The sequence below is a fragment of the Macadamia integrifolia genome, chromosome 6 (assembly GCF_013358625.1).
Source record: "Macadamia integrifolia cultivar HAES 741 chromosome 6, SCU_Mint_v3, whole genome shotgun sequence".
NCBI classification, from domain to species: domain Eukaryota; kingdom Viridiplantae; phylum Streptophyta; class Magnoliopsida; order Proteales; family Proteaceae; genus Macadamia; species Macadamia integrifolia.
Window position 1 is genome coordinate 8,338,730 of NC_056562.1, and position 17,167 is coordinate 8,355,896.

General features: G+C 39.6%; 1 protein-coding gene across 2 annotated transcripts in view; it reads right to left on the bottom strand.

Moving 5' to 3' along the window:
- The window catches only part of LOC122081600 (protein SAWADEE HOMEODOMAIN HOMOLOG 2), a 52,087-nt gene extending 35,355 nt beyond the window's left edge, over window positions 1–16,732 (bottom strand). Inside the window, exons 1-7 of one of the 2 annotated variants that reach the window (XM_042648777.1) lie at window positions 16,256–16,732; window positions 16,016–16,105; window positions 15,102–15,187; window positions 14,932–14,977; window positions 14,684–14,825; window positions 9,880–9,946; window positions 9,451–9,502 (exon numbers count right to left, since the gene is read on the bottom strand). In XM_042648777.1, the coding sequence (XP_042504711.1) occupies window positions 9,451–9,502; window positions 9,880–9,946; window positions 14,684–14,825; window positions 14,932–14,977; window positions 15,102–15,178 (384 nt within the window). In that variant the 5' untranslated portion in view covers window positions 15,179–15,187; window positions 16,016–16,105; window positions 16,256–16,732. The remainder of the gene's footprint in view (window positions 1–9,450; window positions 9,503–9,879; window positions 9,947–14,683; window positions 14,826–14,931; window positions 14,978–15,101; window positions 15,188–16,015; window positions 16,106–16,255) is intronic. The other variant, XM_042648776.1, reaches the window with a different exon arrangement.
- Between the last annotated feature and the right edge of the window lie 435 nt (window positions 16,733–17,167).

A 17,167-nucleotide genomic window follows, 5' to 3' on the forward strand; every position in this document is an offset into this window, starting at 1 on the left:
ATCTCCCTAGCCCCAGGCTCATCTCTCTGAAACTGCTGATAGTTCTGTTTTTGGCCCTGCTCCTCCATTTACAGGATTGTCCTCATCTGTGCCTTTCTCCTCAGATCAACTACAGGCCCTATAGCGCATGATGTCTAACCTAGGGATACCAACCCTTGCACCTACTTTCCATTTCACTCAGTCATAAATTTGCCATGTTTCTACTTCTAGTCCCTTTTGGCTCCTTCACTCCGGTGCCTCTGAGCATATGACTAGCTCATCAGACTTGTTCCGTTCCTATAGCGCATGATGTCTAACCTAGGGATACCAACCCTTGCACCTACTTTCCATTTCACTCAGTCATACATTTGCCATGTTTCTACTTCTAGTCCCTTTTGGCTCCTTCACTCCGGTGCCTCTGAGCATATGACTAGCTCATCAGACTTGTTCCGTTCCTATAGCGCATGATGTCTAACCTAGGGATACCAACCCTTGCACCTACTTTCCATTTCACTCAGTCATACATTTGCCATGTTTCTACTTCTAGTCCCTTTTGGCTCCTTCACTCCGGTGCCTCTGAGCATATGACTAGCTCATCAGACTTGTTCCGTTCCTATAGCGCATGATGTCTAACCTAGGGATACCAACCCTTGCACCTACTTTCCATTTCACTCAGTCATACATTTGCCATGTTTCTACTTCTAGTCCCTTTTGGCTCCTTCACTCCGGCGCCTCTGAGCATATGACTAGCTCATCAGACTTGTTCCGTTCCTACCCCCCTAGCTCTGGCAAGGACAAAGTCTGGATTGCTGATGGCTCCTTGTCCTCCGTTTCTAGTAAAGGTTCTATTCAATGTTCCCCTACTATTTCGTTATCTTTTGTTCTTCATGTTCCCAATCTTTGTGCTAACCAGCGTTCTATTTATCGTCTACTGTTGATCTCATTGTAGGGTCTCATTTTATTCTACCCATTGTCTTTTTCAGGATCTGGAGATGGGCCCAAGGATTGGCTATGATAGGGTACAGGACGGGTACTATCCGGAATCAGCCCCCACTGCTGTGCACATCCCTCATTCTGATCAAACTCTTCCGGCTAATAGTGCACTGATGGCATCAGCACCTCAGCCATCCTTCCTTTCGTACTTTGCATTTATTGTTTCCACAGTTAATAAAGTATTATAGTCCTGAAACTGCGAAATCTGTAAACTTGCTAAACACACTAGAACTTTTTATTCTATTTCTTTTAATAAAAGTGAGCATCCTTCTCCTGTTATTCAATCTACTGTGTGGAGTCCATCTCGGGTAGTCACTCGTGATGGTTTCCGGTGGTTTATTTTATTTATTGACAATTGCACCCGCTTAACCTGGGTCTTTCTTCTTCGTCATAAATCTGAAGCGTTTCAGTGCTTCCAAACCTTCCTCACCATGATCTGGACCCAGTTTGATACCAAGGTTTAGATCCTACAGAGTAACAGTGGGACTAAATACATTGATGCTAGCTTTCTCCAATAACTTGAGAGTTAGGGGATTGTGTTTCAGACCTCGTCTTTGCACTCCAGAATATAATGGTATTCCTGAGCAGATTGAGTGTTCCAAAGTCTCATTGGGGGGTGTCAGTCCTTACTGTTGCCTACCTCATTAATAGGGTTCCCTCCATTGTTCTGGACATTAAGACTCCTGCTCTCCCAGACCCCTCCCTTACCTCCCACCTCGGGTCATTGGTTATGTCTATTATGCCCACAACTCTACCCCTGCATACTCTAAGCTTGATCCTCACACCTTTCGTGCATTTTCCTTGGCTACTCCTCTTCCCATAATGGCTTAAATGCTACCATCCACCCTCTCACCAGGTCTTTGTTACCATGGATGTTACTTTCCATGAGTCCGAGTCCTATTTTCAGTCACCTCTTGAGAGGGAGAACGCTATGTCTGAGCTTCCTTCAAATCCATTTGTTGTTGACACTATTCGTCTTGAGGGGGAAGCCACCTCTCAAGGAAAGAAGTAAATGGGGCTTACTTACATATTCTCGCAAGAAGAAACAACCCGCAAGAAACCCGCCACAACCATCAGTGCTCCTGGATCCACCTCCTGTGTCTCAGTCGGATAATATGGATCCTCCCATTGTTGTTATTGATATTCCCATTGCTGTTAGGAAAGGAGTTAGGATGTGTACTAAGTATCCTATTTCTCACTTTGTTTTCTATGAGTCCCTGTCTCTGTCCTACCAAGCCTTTGTTTCCACTTTGTCTTTTGTTTTCATTCTACAGGGTTAGAAAGATGCTATAGCTGATCCTAAGTGGAAAGATGCTATAGTGGAGGAGATGCACAATCTTCAGAAGAATGGTACTAGGGAGATGGTTCCTTCTCCAAAGGGAAAGAAGCTTGTGGGGTGTAAATGGGTCTTTACTATAAAGACCAAGACAGATGCCACCAATGAGAGGTATAAGACCAGATTAGTTCCCAAGGACTTCACTCAGACCTATGGCATAGATTACCAAGAGACCTTGCTCTAGTAGTTAAAATAAACTCTATTCATGCTTTGCTATCCTATGTTACCAACCTTGGGTGGAATCTCCAACAGTTAGACACGAAAAATGCCTACCTAACTAGTGATTTGGAAGAAAAAGTCTATATGGACATCCCATCGGGTTTTAAGTCCCCATCTAGTACACCAGTTGCAAATATTACTCTATGGTTTAAAGCAGTCTCCCTGGGCCTGTTTTGGTCGCTTCATCAAGGCCATGGTACAATTTGGCTACAAGCAACGTCAGGCCGATCACACTTTATTTGTCAGGCACGATGGTGGTAAAGTTACTTCTCTTATAGTTTACGTGGACAATATCGTAACCACAGGAAATGATGATGTTGAAATTTCCAAGATCAAAGCTCAACTTGCAACAAAGTTAGAAAATTAAGGATCTGGGGCTTCTCAAATATTTCTTTGGTATTGAAGTTGGCTTGATCTGACATAGGGCATTTTCATCTCACCAAGGAAAGATGTCTTGGATCTTCTTAGTGAGACAGGGATGCTTGTGTGTAAACCTCCAGACTCTCCTATTGAGTCTAATCATCATCTTCATAGTGACAATGAAGATTCAGTTGATTAAGAAAGGTATTAGCGGCTTGATGGTAAGCTGATTTATCTTTCTCACACCCGTCTTGACATTGCACATGTCGTAGGGATTGTGAGTTGATCCCTCCATGCTCCACTGTCTACTCACCTTGTACCAGTGTATCGTATCCTGAGATACTTGAAATTTTTTCATGGAAAGGGAATCTTGCTCTCGACCAACAACAATACCAAATCGAGGCCTATATAGATGCTGATTGGGAAAATTCTGTTGATGATCGTCGCTCTACTGCGGTAATCTTGTTACCTGGAGTGAAAAACAATTTGTGGTCTCGAGGTCCAGTGCTGAGGCTGAATACTATGCTATGGCTCAAGGGGTTTGCGAACTCATCAGGCTCAGGGCTCTTCTCAGTGATCTTGGGATTTCTATTGTTGGTCCTATGCGGCTCTACTATGACAATAAGACTGCTATTAGTATCGGTTATAACCCAGTTCACATGATAGAACAAAGCATATTGAGATTGATCAGCATTTCATCAAGGAGAAGCTGGAACAAGGTTCCACTTGTACTCTGTTTGTCACCTTAGAGAATCAGTTAATTGATGTGCTTACGAAAGGTTTATATTGTAAGGTTTTTCATCTTCTACACTGCAGATCAGGCATGCATGACATATATGCACCAACTTGAGGGGGAGTGTTAAAGTGTCTAGGTTCAATGTATCTAGACCTGTGACTCATCCTTATGCTAGCTATAACCCTAACCTTTTATTATAAATAAAGGTGGCCTCTATCATATTAGACAAGCCGAATCATTCTTATAATTTTTATTTCAACTATAATATTTCATACTCCACACCACTTTGAAAAACCAGGTTCACAAGATGAAACATTAATGATGCATCCTCGTCCTAAAATATGTGGTGAATAACAAAGTAACAAACTCATTATGTCTTCACTCACAACCTCGTATTCTTTGCAAGGGAATTGAACGAATAGGTCTGTATCCACATCATGAACCACAATTTTTTCATCTTGCTTCGCCATTACTTGTGATTGTTCTTGCTGCTAGATTGTGGTTGTTGCCTCTTTTGGTTTTAAGTATACTTCCTCTCCTTTTTTGCTAACGACAGGTATCCAGGCCTTCAGCCTAACCAGTCCCGCTGGCCCATACTAACCCACAACCGCATGGACCAGGTCATACCGAGGTTGAATGAGAACCATTCAACTTTCACTGAAAGCAGTGAAGAGCACTAAACACCCCCGTGTGAGTGGCCCCAAGGAAGAGGAGTCGAACTCAGAACCACACGCTTCCTGAGGCGAAGGTCCCGTGCCAACTCAGCTATCCCTTAGGGTTAAGTATACTTCCTCAACCAATCCTTGAAGAACTAAAGTTTGTCATATGTGAGAATGCTTTAGAGTGCACATCCACTCTTTTGTGCGTCCAACCATTGTCAACCAACTTTATTTTCAAAGAATAAAACAACTCACAACAAGCACCATCAAAGTATTGAAAAATAAAAAATTCAACGAAAGAATCACCTTCAGATTCAATGATCTCGTTTGTCTGAGACCAACATCTCCACCTCGGACTGTGAATCGAAATTCTCACTTTGCCATTCATCTATGAATAGAACAGAAATTCTTCCATTGGGCAAGTAAACTCTGGTCTTGAAAACATAGCTTTCCATGGCCAAGTTTGGCTCTATTACCACATAACAGCTATGGGCCCAAGGATTAAAGTATCAGTATTGGTCATGGTATTGATTGGCTAAATTTAAGATACGTATCGGAGCGTATCATATTGTATCGGAGATACACTAAGATATGTTAAAGATTAAGGATTAAAGTATCAGTATCAGTCAGTTAAATTTAAGATACGTATCGTATCGGAGACACTTTAAACCATGTGTGGGCCAACCCAAACAAAAAAAAAAGGCATGCCCAGTGCATGAGGCTCCCGCATGTGCGAAGTCCGGGGACAAGAACTACGTAGCCTTACCCCGAGAATATCGAGAGGCTGTTTCGACCGCTTGAAGGCCAATCCAAATGATAAACAACTAAAATAACAATGGTAGACTGGTAGTGGCACTTTCGTAATAGAGGCAAACTAGACCCTTAAGAGTAAGAAAAAAATTGAGCTGGGGTTAAACAAAAAGAAAACAATGAATATAAGGGCTTTCCTTGTAGTAATTAGAAATTGCTTCTTCTATCTCACGATACTCGACCAATACAGCCAGGAACCAGAATTGAATTAAATGACAGAACTCTCCTGATAAATCTCAGTTTGACCTTAGATTTTAGGTGTGAATTCAGAACCACTAACCCCTTGAATATGATCAATTGCAGGACCCGAGGTCAAGGAAAAAATAGTTTTTATTTCTGCAACTTGGTCTGGCTGAAGAACTCAGAACTGAATCTAGTTGCAGGTTTATTGCTAACTGGTTAGCAGGAACTGCAGAATGGGAACTTAGGGTTTAGATCACCCTACGGAGTCATCTAACCTTCAAGTCTCAGTCCCAACTGATTGGGCATCAAGGAGTTCAAACTCCAATTTTAGGGCTCTCAATACCGCTAGAAAAGAAGAATATCAAACAATGAAGGAAAATACAAGAAGAAAGGTGAAGAAGAGTGGGAAGAAACAGAAGAAATAAAGGGAGAAAGGAGGGACTGACCTGAAGTAGGAAAAGGCCAGAGGAGGAAGGGAAAACCAAGACCACTGCATGGCTCTGATAACAGGCCATGCAAGCACACTGAGACATAAAAGTTAATTTCAATCTTCTATTCCCATCGTTGGCATAGTTTTCAGGATTTCGCCATCCAGGCACCGTGGTCGCCTAGGTGGAGCCCATGGCACCTTGTTGGTGTCACCTTGGCGTCAAGGCAACAAATCTATCATCCAATCCCTCATTTGTAGTTCAACCTGGTATCTCATGCAGAATTCATGTCTTCAGTCTCAGCTCTTTCCCTACTAAGGCAGGAACAAGCAACGGTTACACACTGCCGATAAATGGGACAGGAAGAACTGGGTGACCTCTTTTATCTTCCCTTATTTACGGAAGGTTACAAGCATATATATAAAGATAAAACTCCTAATTACATTTTTAAAAAGAGAAAAACTCAATTAGGAACTAACACTAAAACAAGGCTCCTATGCATCTATCTCCTGCTAAAATAAAACACAATAAAATAAGGAAAATTACATGTACCACCCCTAAGAAACTCCCTGATGCGGATCCGGGTTCCAAAAGTTGGAATTGGATCGCTTATGGGCCCACAATTAACAAATATTTCAATCTAGGCAAACCAGTGGCAATATTGTAATTTCTGGTACAATTTAGAACCCTTTTAGTGTGAAATAACTGAAGGGGAACAGATCTGGAATTAATCCCAAAGAAAAGCTCAGTTCTGGAAATTAATTTGGTGGAGGGATTAAAATGAAATAGAACTTCAGAACTAGGGGCTTTATGGGAATATCAGAGAAAGGGGTTGAAGTGCAAATCTGAGAAAATTGTCTTCTCCTACCTTTATGTATCATTGGAGAACAGAACACAATAGAAACAAACCAGTGGCAAGAAGGGAAAGCTGGCGGTGGTGAGAGCTCCTTCCAGGGTCATCGTTTCAGCCCAACATTGTTGAAGAAGCTTGGACACCTGCTGGCCTCATGATTCCGACTGGAAAATCACTGCTATTCAGATCTGGCGCAAGGTGCAGAACCAGGTCTGAACCTGGGTTTGATTCTCTTAGTAGAAAGATCTGTTGAGGTTAAGATTCTGGGGTTAATGTCGCCCAAGGAGAGGGAGCCTTCGATCAAAACTTCAGCCCACACTGGTCTACCCTGAGGGAGATCGATCAACCTCTCTAGGGATGTAACTACCGCCCAGAACAGGGCATCAAAGAAAAAACCAGAAAATTTTAAAGATGAAGATGAAGAAATAAGGAAGAAGAAATAAAGAAGTAGGAGAATGAAAGAGAAAAGTTAGAAAATTTCAGAGAGGAGGAAGAGGGAATCGGCAGCTATGGTTCACATCCAAAATCTCCATCAAGTTTTAATTCTCTAAAATCTAAATTCTTCTCCATTACATGGCTATATAAAAATAAATAAAAGCATAACATTGAAAGCTAATTAAAAATGGAAACTAACTTAATAGCAACTGAAACAAAAATCTCCTACTAAATAACCAAACCCTCCACTAATAATTAAGGAAACAAAAATCACTAAATTACTCCCAAAATTTCCCACGCCTAACTGCATCACTCCCAAATGACAAGTGAGTGATACCGTTTTACAAAATCACAACCGCTCCCATTTTTGAGCAACAGTGTTGACTTAAAATATTGGAAAAGAGAAATAGATGGTATTAACCCTGTTATATCCCTCCATATAATCTATATAATCTATCCCTCAGTGTTGAAGACCTCCAACACCTAGGAGAAGAAAGGGTTTGGAACGAACAACTTTGGAGCTGAATCTCTGACAAATCTCCATCGTTGAATCACTCCCTCTCAATCCCATATTCATCATCTCCCTGAATAACTATAAACAATTTCCTGGTATCCCACAGTCCAAATATCTAGCTATCATGAAGTTCCAAGAAACCACATTCCTCTCAGGCATTGCACCAAACAGAACCTGTGCAGGTACCTAAATCTCCCAATTTTGCATAACCATCAATAATGGAGTTCCAAGATACCATGTACCTTTGAGGCATTTCATCAAACAACTGCTTAGCAGATTAAATAGACCCACAGCAAGCATATATGTGGATCAAAGAGTGTTGTACCAGTACAACGCTCTGAACCCTGTTCTCAAAATTCTGTCCCTGGCATTTTTTCTCCAAGTTCAGAAGACTAACTTCACACAAGCACTCACAAGAGGTGGGAATGTGAAACTATTGGGAAAGAACCCATTTCAAATCGTCTCAAAAGACCAAAGCTTGGTAGGGGACATAGGCACCGGAATAGGCCTTGATAACAGTGTTAAAACAGAATGTATCAGGCAAATCAATGTGTCTGAAAATCAAGATAGTGTAATCGATGTCACCAGAAATCCACAGAGAATTTCATAACACGGATAGCAGCAAATAGGTCTGGGAAAAGACCAGAAGTGATCAAATGGGCTTGGATTTGGAAGAGTTGCCACATGTTATAGCATGTTTGAAGAGGTTGAAGACATCGATTTAATGCACTAAAAGATGATGATGCGCTGATGTGGATGCTGATGATGAAAATGAAAATGAAAAGCACAAATAGAGAAGGAAGAAGAGTGGGATTTGAAGCAAATATTGGGAATCTTGATCGAATAATATTTATGATGTTGGAGGCTCTGACCATAAATCTAATTTAGAACTAAGGAAGGGTTTGGAGCGAAGCTTCGTTTGTCGGAGATTCAGCAGGGCGCGAAGGATGCAATGACAGGTAAACTCACCATTTTACCCTTTGTCAGGGGTAGTTTGGCCATTTATCAAAAATTAACTGGCTGACATCATCAAATTACAGAACCCCACTGATGGAATGGACTAATCTCTTATAAATTTAGTAAAGTAGGGGGGTATGTGTGATTTTGTAAAACGGTACCACTCACTTGTCATTTGGGAGTTTAAGGGTGCTACATGTATTTTCCCATAAAATAAATATTACAATATCAATCCAAATTAATGCCTATATATCCCACCGGACCAAAACCAGATTTGGTCCGTTTGGACCTGGCTCTTCTCAGTCTAGGATTCCAAGCAGGTTCATGCCAGTCCGGGGAAGCGCTACTGCATAAACTCCAAGAAGCCTAGCCAGGTGAAGCATCTTGTAACCAGAGCCACATGCCTTATAAATTGGTTTGGGGCCCTAACCTTACCTCATGTCTTAGGTTCAGAAGATCAGGACACGCAGTTGGCTGGGTTCCATCTAATACAAAAGACAATAGGAACAAATAATCAGCTTGATTTGATGATTTTTCACAATATGATCTCCATAAAATTCTTCAAAGCTTTTATGACTCCTGAAATTCTGACTGTTTCAAATAGATACACACTGAAACTGAAGGTTGGAATTATCCATTAAAGTGAATTTTGTCTAATTAAACTTTAAGTGGTGCGCATCTGACAGTGGGTCCTGATCCTCTAGTAGTGAATCAATGAGAAAAAAACATTAGGGGCACCCAAACCATGTCTAACGGGTCCTGCAGCCCCACACCCCAGATACTGCCAATACCTAACTAATCATAACCAATGAAAAAGAAAAATTTATAAGATAAGAGTGACAAGCAACTCATAAAATAACTGAAAACAAATGCTATCAACTACTGGCAGTCAATTGTTGTCCCTTTATTGAGAAAAATTAAAAAACAAAATCACTACTAGCAATCAATTAAAACAATAAAGAGATGAGAAACGAGCTCTCAAAATTACCGGATCGCCTGTCTCAAACATTCTATGAGAAATAAAGTTTGCAACATCATACCTGAGAAATGGAACAAAGAATCAGGGGAAAAAAAAAAGGTCACAACTAAACTTCACTACGCATAATGTAGTATTGCGCTTCACTATCTGCCACACGACAGTACATGGGTGGGTCACATGGCAGATAGTGAAGCCTAGAAGGACCCTATGGAAAAGCTACACTTCATTATGCCTAGTGAAGCATGTGAAGTGTTATGCTTCACTATCTGCTACAAAAGGCAGGACATGGGTGGGCCATGTGGCAGATAGTGAAGCATAATCACTATGCATATGAACCAAGCCTAGGAGGGCCTAACATATATAAAAGAAAAAAACTACTGACAATGTTGTTAGTCATCCATAGTCAGAATTAACATCTTGATGGAAAAAATTACTAACCATGCTCCATCCCTTGCTGATTTGGCTTCAAATTCCATCTGAGAACTATTATCGAAAGCACTCCTTGCTGAAATTATAAATTGCAGAACAAAGTGATATTAGAATCTAAACTATATTGCCAGATGATGACCAGGATCCTTCAACAATGACAATATGATTCAAAAGAAAAAAGGACAAAATTAAAGGGGAATAGAGTTGTTGTGTCATGGCTTAGCAAAAACAAAGAGAAAGTAATAATATAATAATGCAGAATAAATGACCAAACAAGCACGGTGATTAACATAGTTTGGCCTAATTGCTGACACCCACGAGATGTAAAATCAGGTCCGCATTGTACAAGAGCCTCTCTCTCCTAGTAATGGAGAAATCCAATATCCCTGTACATCCTTACTATCTTGCTTTCACTTACAACCAATGAAGATACATTAAAATGTCCTCCCAATAAATGGTATTCCGAGATTTTGAGAAAAACACTAGCCAGAGATTTTGAGCAACTATGGAGGCTGAAGCTATTAGGGACGGACTTTTATTGGCTGCTAGGCTGAATATTACTTCTGTTGCATGCATCTCAGATTGTCTTGCCTTTATCCGCGCTCTTCTTGGTGTGTAATCTTCTATTGATTGGGCTGCAAAGTCAGTAGTAGTTGATACTATTAGTTTAGTTTCTGTTTTTTCATCTGTTAGGTTCTATCATGTTCCTTGCTTTACTGTTAGTGAGGCTAATTTCTTACCCAAAGGGGCTCTGAAATTTGATTTGTCTCGTACTTGGTGGATAAAGCCACCTCCTTTTATTGTTTCTTCTGTACCTTCCAGAAGGGGGTTTTCTCTTTCAGACTTCTTGGGTTAATAAATATAGGTTTCTTTGTTCAAAAAAAAAAAAAAAAGGCTTCCACACATTTAGTGTATAAGAATAGGACATTGCCCAGAAACATTTAATGCAGGCAATTTTGGAAGGTCGAGTACGAATCTCTTATCAAATATTCTCACGGAAAAGGTACACTGTATAGCTGTGCTAGCACAGAACCACAAATAATGGACTTGTATTTCCTAGATGTCCATCTAGGAAGGAATCTTCTTGACGATCACCTAGATATACCATGTGGCAGGTCATATATGCCAGTGTCAACCCAAATGTAGTCCATTGGAAAAACAAAGCATTGAAAAATTTTGGATAAACCAAGAAGGTCCATAGACTACAACGAGAAACATAGGGGACTCACTCACCACAAGAGGTTACATTGGACTCAAATTCTTCTTCTCTCAACTTTGGATGAAAGAAGGATGGATGAAATGGAGAGGGGCATTTATATAAGATAACAAAGGTAAAAAAGGACCACTTAACTCTGGGGTTGCTTGGAGACTCACTTAACCATAAGAGAACCTTAAACTCAAATAGGGACTCACTCAACCCAATAGTGGAACTCACTCACCATAAGAGGTTACATTGCACTCAAATTCTTCCTCTCTCTGCTTTTATATGCTTCACAATACAAAAATATATCGGGGACTCACTCACCACAAGAGGTTACATTGAACATTGAACCCAAACTCCCATCAAAGTATCAATCAAGATTTTCATCTCAAAGATGGAACGATGGATTCAAATCATGCACAAGAGGAAAAATGAACCTCTCACTATAATCCTTTATAGACCAAGAATTAAGAATAAAATGGGTATGGAAAATAATAAAGTGATGAAATTAGGACAATGAGAACAATGAATCAGTTGAAACGTTAACAGTGAATATGGAAATAATGAAAACTAACAAACAATCAAGATTTCCTTCTTAAGAGTTGAGACAAGTTCATGCTCAGAATACAAAAGTGAGGGCTACATTGAGAAAAGCAGAATATGGTTCACAAAACACCGACACAAAAGATGGCTGTGAGAGAGAATATTCAAATTGATCAATTTCTCCCATCCACTCCCCCTCCTCTTTTAAATGCAGGACCAAGCATAAGCACAACACCCAAAATGAACAAAATATGAACAAAACTTGCAAAACCATGATGGGCCTAGACAAAGAAGGGTTGTTGATGCAAATGTTCCAACCTAATCCTCTTCTATGTAGAAAAGTTTGTTATAAAGATGAAGATTCAAGGATCAGTGGATCACCAACAGATTAGCAAGAGAAGGAGAGAGAGAAAAAATGAACGAATAGCAGTACAAGAAACCTGGGACAGTATATTATTTGCTCAAGCAATAAGGGACTGCACATTAGTAACCCAAGCAATTTGGACCAGAGAAGCAATCCTAGCTCATTTTAGTTAAAGATCAGTAAAGGATAGGACAATATAAATCTGGTCCAGATTGGAATCAGTCAGGGCCAATCTGATACTGGATCCCAATCACCAAATCCTTGACAGAGATTTCACATGTAGAAAACCAATTCCCTTGCATTAACCCCTGAGAACATAGTTTTCTCCTAGCTTATTCAACAACATCCATATTAAATCACAGATTTGCAAAGGAAAATACTCTCTCTACCCAAACAGAATGGTATTACTCATTCTATTGTTGTGCCATGCTAACTACTAGCTAAATATCGTCCTATAATGCCTTTGAATTCCACACAAAAATTGATCAGCAAATGACATGATGCCAACTATAAGTATATGGAAAGTACTAATAGCCTAACACAAAATCTCAGCCTTACAGTGAGACTCACCCCTGTATCAAAATGGGTCCCACTGTACTGGTAGGGATCCAAGCTGCCCGTAAGAGTTGTCATGCCTGCGGTCCCCATTACTATATACTAAATCAGAATGTTCTTACATGTTGTCAATTGTCTTACATCTTCAATTTTCTATCTGTCTCAATAACAAACCATGCACCCCCTCCCCCAAAATTTTTTTAAATAACTAATGGCACCCATCTAACCACTCCACCAGACAGAAAATCTAGTTAGCTCTACTATCTCGCAATTAATTGTTAATTTAATTAAAATGCATTAGTTCTCGATCCCAAATTCCCAATCCCTTGCTATAAATTAAAGCAAATAGTGGTGAAATGCCTGTTGCACCAAAGCTGGCATCAGCCGAACAATAACTCTCATTCAAGTCCATAGAATTAGGTCCCATAGGTTCCACTAAAGACTTGTGACTTTAACCCAGGAGAGAAAAAAGTAACTGGCGAATTTTGTAGATGAGAATTTCATCTCGTACAGCTCAAGTGGAAAAACACAAATACTGATTGTAACAGATATGCAATAGAACATTTTCAACTTAGTCCCTTTATGTTTCCCTTCATTGAATCACTGAAGTATTTTCAATCCAATAAGAAGGCGAATAGTTACACTTTCAGTATTTGCTTCATTTATAGAGCCATCCCACAACCTTCTAGAACAAATGTAATGGTTCCTGATTTGTTCCACCATCTTACTTTAAATGTGATGGACAGGGAAATTAGATCTCCGGATGGAACAAAAAGTGCTAAGAAAGTTATATTTTATCTGCAACTTGAGCCCCTTCATCTGAAACTCCATTGGTAAGTTCCCTCAAGTGCATGAATTCCAAAAGCAACACACTTGATGGATAAAACCTTCCATTTTGATCAGTGGGATCAATGTAAACATGGAAACCCCCCCCCCTTCAATCAGACGCACCCTTGCAATCAATTAACAACCACACGCATCCAGAGTCAAAAAATAGGGTCAATGTGTCAATGCATGTCTTTGAAATCAACAGGTTAAAGTTCCAAATCTTAATGAAGGGGTCACCTACATGACAGGATCAACAACCACTACCGCTCACAGCAACCCTTGCACAATGACAGGATCTTATATGGATATGTCGATGCATGTGTCTAGTATCCACGGAACCAGCCCTTGCACAATGACAGGATCTTAATATGGATATGCCAATGCATGTCTCTGGTATCCATGGCGTAGTTGTCAAGGCAACTAGGCAATCCAATGCATTGGAAGGGGGCCTAGATGCCTAGGTGACCCAAGGCATCATCCAGCAATGGGTGCCTCGACACCCAGGCACTGCCTTGACAACTATGATCCATGGGTTAGAGTTCTAAAATCTTAATATGGGAAAGGCCCAAATAAAAGACAGAATTGGTAACCACTAATGTTCACAGCAACCCCTGTACAATGAGTGCCATTGGTTCTTGTATTTTTTTAACCCCACCCTCTTCTGCTTCTATGAAAGTCTGAAAGATGGGGGTCAGTGCATTCCAACTTAAACTTCACTGGCAATGAAAATGAAGATTAATTGAGCAACGGGGCTGCATGGATGTTTGAACCAAGTTGCAGAGAGAATGTTATGTGACGAAACAGAGTGAAGGGCGAAGGAACATGGTTCCTTCTCTATATCATCAATCGCCAGAACAAATAACAATTGGATTTAAAACCATTAATTAAAAACAACTAACTGGTCATTTCCCCTTTTCCAGGTTCAGGTTACCATCTTTTAACAAACCTACAGTAGGATTTAAGAACCTATATTCCTGATTGACCATGCCATTATTTCTCTGTATAGAAGAAATTGTCTTTAATTCCATCAACTTTATTATGCTAACATCAGCATTACTATTTCAGCAAACTTACACTATAAAAAGTCCAATGGTGACAAAAATTTTCAAGTACCTATGCACATTAGACGATAACCAAGTACAGCTACACTCAAATTAATACAGATAAAGGCGAAAATCTTAGGGCAGAATAGAAGCAATTAAATTTAATAAATAGGAATGCTTCACCTAAGACCTCCCCCACTCCCCCCCAAAAAAAAAAAAAAGAATTTCGAAGGCCTTATAGCATATAACAGAGGTAAAGCCTATAAAACTTATCACTACCTGATGGGACAGGTAAAGATTGAGTAACATTTCTCAGTTGACCCGAATCATCTCGAGGCATAGGTGAAATACTCAGCTTCCCAGGAGACTTAATCAATTTTGCTCTTTGTGCATACCTTCGGTTTTGGAACCAATTCCAAACCTGTAATAAAATTACGCAGAAGACAGTACAAATTTCTGAACTTCCCCCTTCTCTAATCAATCTGGAGTCATACCTCATACAGAGATAAAACCAAAAAGTGACAAACCTGCTTTGGTTGCACAACAATCTTCCCAGTTCTCTCAGCAGACGCACTACAAAATAGACAACAATGTTACCTTTTCCATTTCTAAAGCCACTGTGACCATACTAAGTATTTCCAGTGCTAAAATGAGAAACCATTGAGAGTAAACAACAAAACCACATGGTAATAACAACCTGAACTTCTCAGCAAGAGAACAAAGTACTTCACGACCTGGTATTGCATTATTGATTTCTTGCAGACAAGCTTCCATCTCCACCACCTTGTATACAAGCAAATATAAGATTGTAGATTGAAATAATGAAAATGTGTATAAAACCCAAGAAAGTGATCCACTGAAAAACTCAAGTGCTGAAGTAGGATGCAGTGATCAACAATTTTTGTGGTCAAGAGGAAACATAAGATCATAAGCAAAATTGATGTTTCATTAGTATAGATAGTCAAGCATGAATTTAATAAAGAGTAGCCAACATCATAATGACAAAGCATTGGACTAAGTATAAAATTTCATTGGACTAAGGATTAATGATCATATTTTGTGATGTGCCAAGATATTTTCTATTTATTTCCTTCAATGGATATTCAGTAAGTGCCTTAGGTTTTCTCCAAACCAGATTTTCAACTCGAGAGAAGAATCCATTGCTTAAGGCAAATTCTTCAACACACAATTCCAAATTTTTAAAAGGCATTAAGATACAATTCCAGATTGAACAGTAAAAGGGGAACCACAAATAGTTCCTGTCAAAAGCATAACAAACGAAATTAGAACATAAACCTCCCAGACCGAACAAAACAAATAATATCACGAACAAAAACCCCATGATACAATGTGTTATTCCCATTTCTCTCTCTCTCTCTTTTCTTTTTTTTTCTTTTTTTTTTTCTTAAGGCTATGTACCACATTTTCTCTTTGATACTCATACGATACCACTGCAACCCAACATTGTTTTCGTAACGAAACACAATTATAAGTTTCAACTTTCAAGGTTTAATTCATTCAAAAGGGAGTGTGAAGTAGGGAAAAACAAATAATATCCGAAACAGAGACTGAATAAAAAAATACCCAGAAATAAAATTTCCAAATGCGAACCTCAAAAATCTCAAACTTAGACTTCAAGAACACGATCAAACCCTCTAATCACACAGACCAGTAAACCGAATACATCACACATGATTATCACTGAAATCAGAGAAACATGATCAAAAAACACAGCAACTCACTTGAAATTTTTTAGCTCTAACACGAAGAGAAGCGAAGCCAAAACCAAAAATTTACCTTCAAAGAAAAATAGAGAGAGAGAAGTAGATGGGGGAGGGAGGGTTTTGTTACCTCATTCGCAGTAAAGCGAAAAGCTGTGCCTCCGCTGTGTGGAGGTCTCCCCATTATGTCTTATATCGAAGAGTTTCCTTCGGAATACAAAAATAAATCTTAGAATGGAAATATGTCTCCGAATCCTTCTATAACTAAGGGCACAAATTAGTTCCCAAATACATCTACATGTGAAACAACACAAAATGTTCAAAGCCCAATCCCTGAGAGAGAGAGAGAGAGTCCCTCTTTACTCTTTTTTACGTTATTGGGTGTTGCGGAGTGGCGGAGTAGTGTCCGATAGTGTGGTGATACGAACATCGGCGGTATCGAGCATTGGCAGAAACGAGGGAAATCATGATGCTTCGGCCTTCGGGTCCTCCAGAGGGGAGGAAACAAGTGGAGCCCGCATGCACACTGACGTGCTCATTTACTTTCTTCTTTGAACTACTATTTTAAAAAGGAAAACGCTGGGGCTTTTATCAAAGGGAAAAGGATTTGCTCTAGGTTTACTGGGGTGTGCACTGTGCAGTCTGTGTCACTCTCTATTTTTCTTTCTTTTAGAAATGACTTTAATATTCTCTGCATCTCACATCCTTTATTGGTTGAGCCCCTAGTTCCAAAACAGCTGATGGATGTGTCTATTCCTCTCTCTAAAATTAACTCAAAAACCCTGACCAATGTTTTGGGGATTCATTTTTTTTTTTTGGGTAAAGAGGATACATTCCTATTCTTAGGAGAGAACCATAACAATGTATGTATATATATTTGATCAAAGTGCATTCTTGATTGTAGAATGTTCACATCTCTTAAGTACTACAGTAAAAGAATCATGAGCTCTAGGACTTACAACGTTGAACATCATATGGTGTCATTTGACTCATAGGATTAACTAGTGTAATATTGAATCGCCACTATGAAATTAAAAATGTT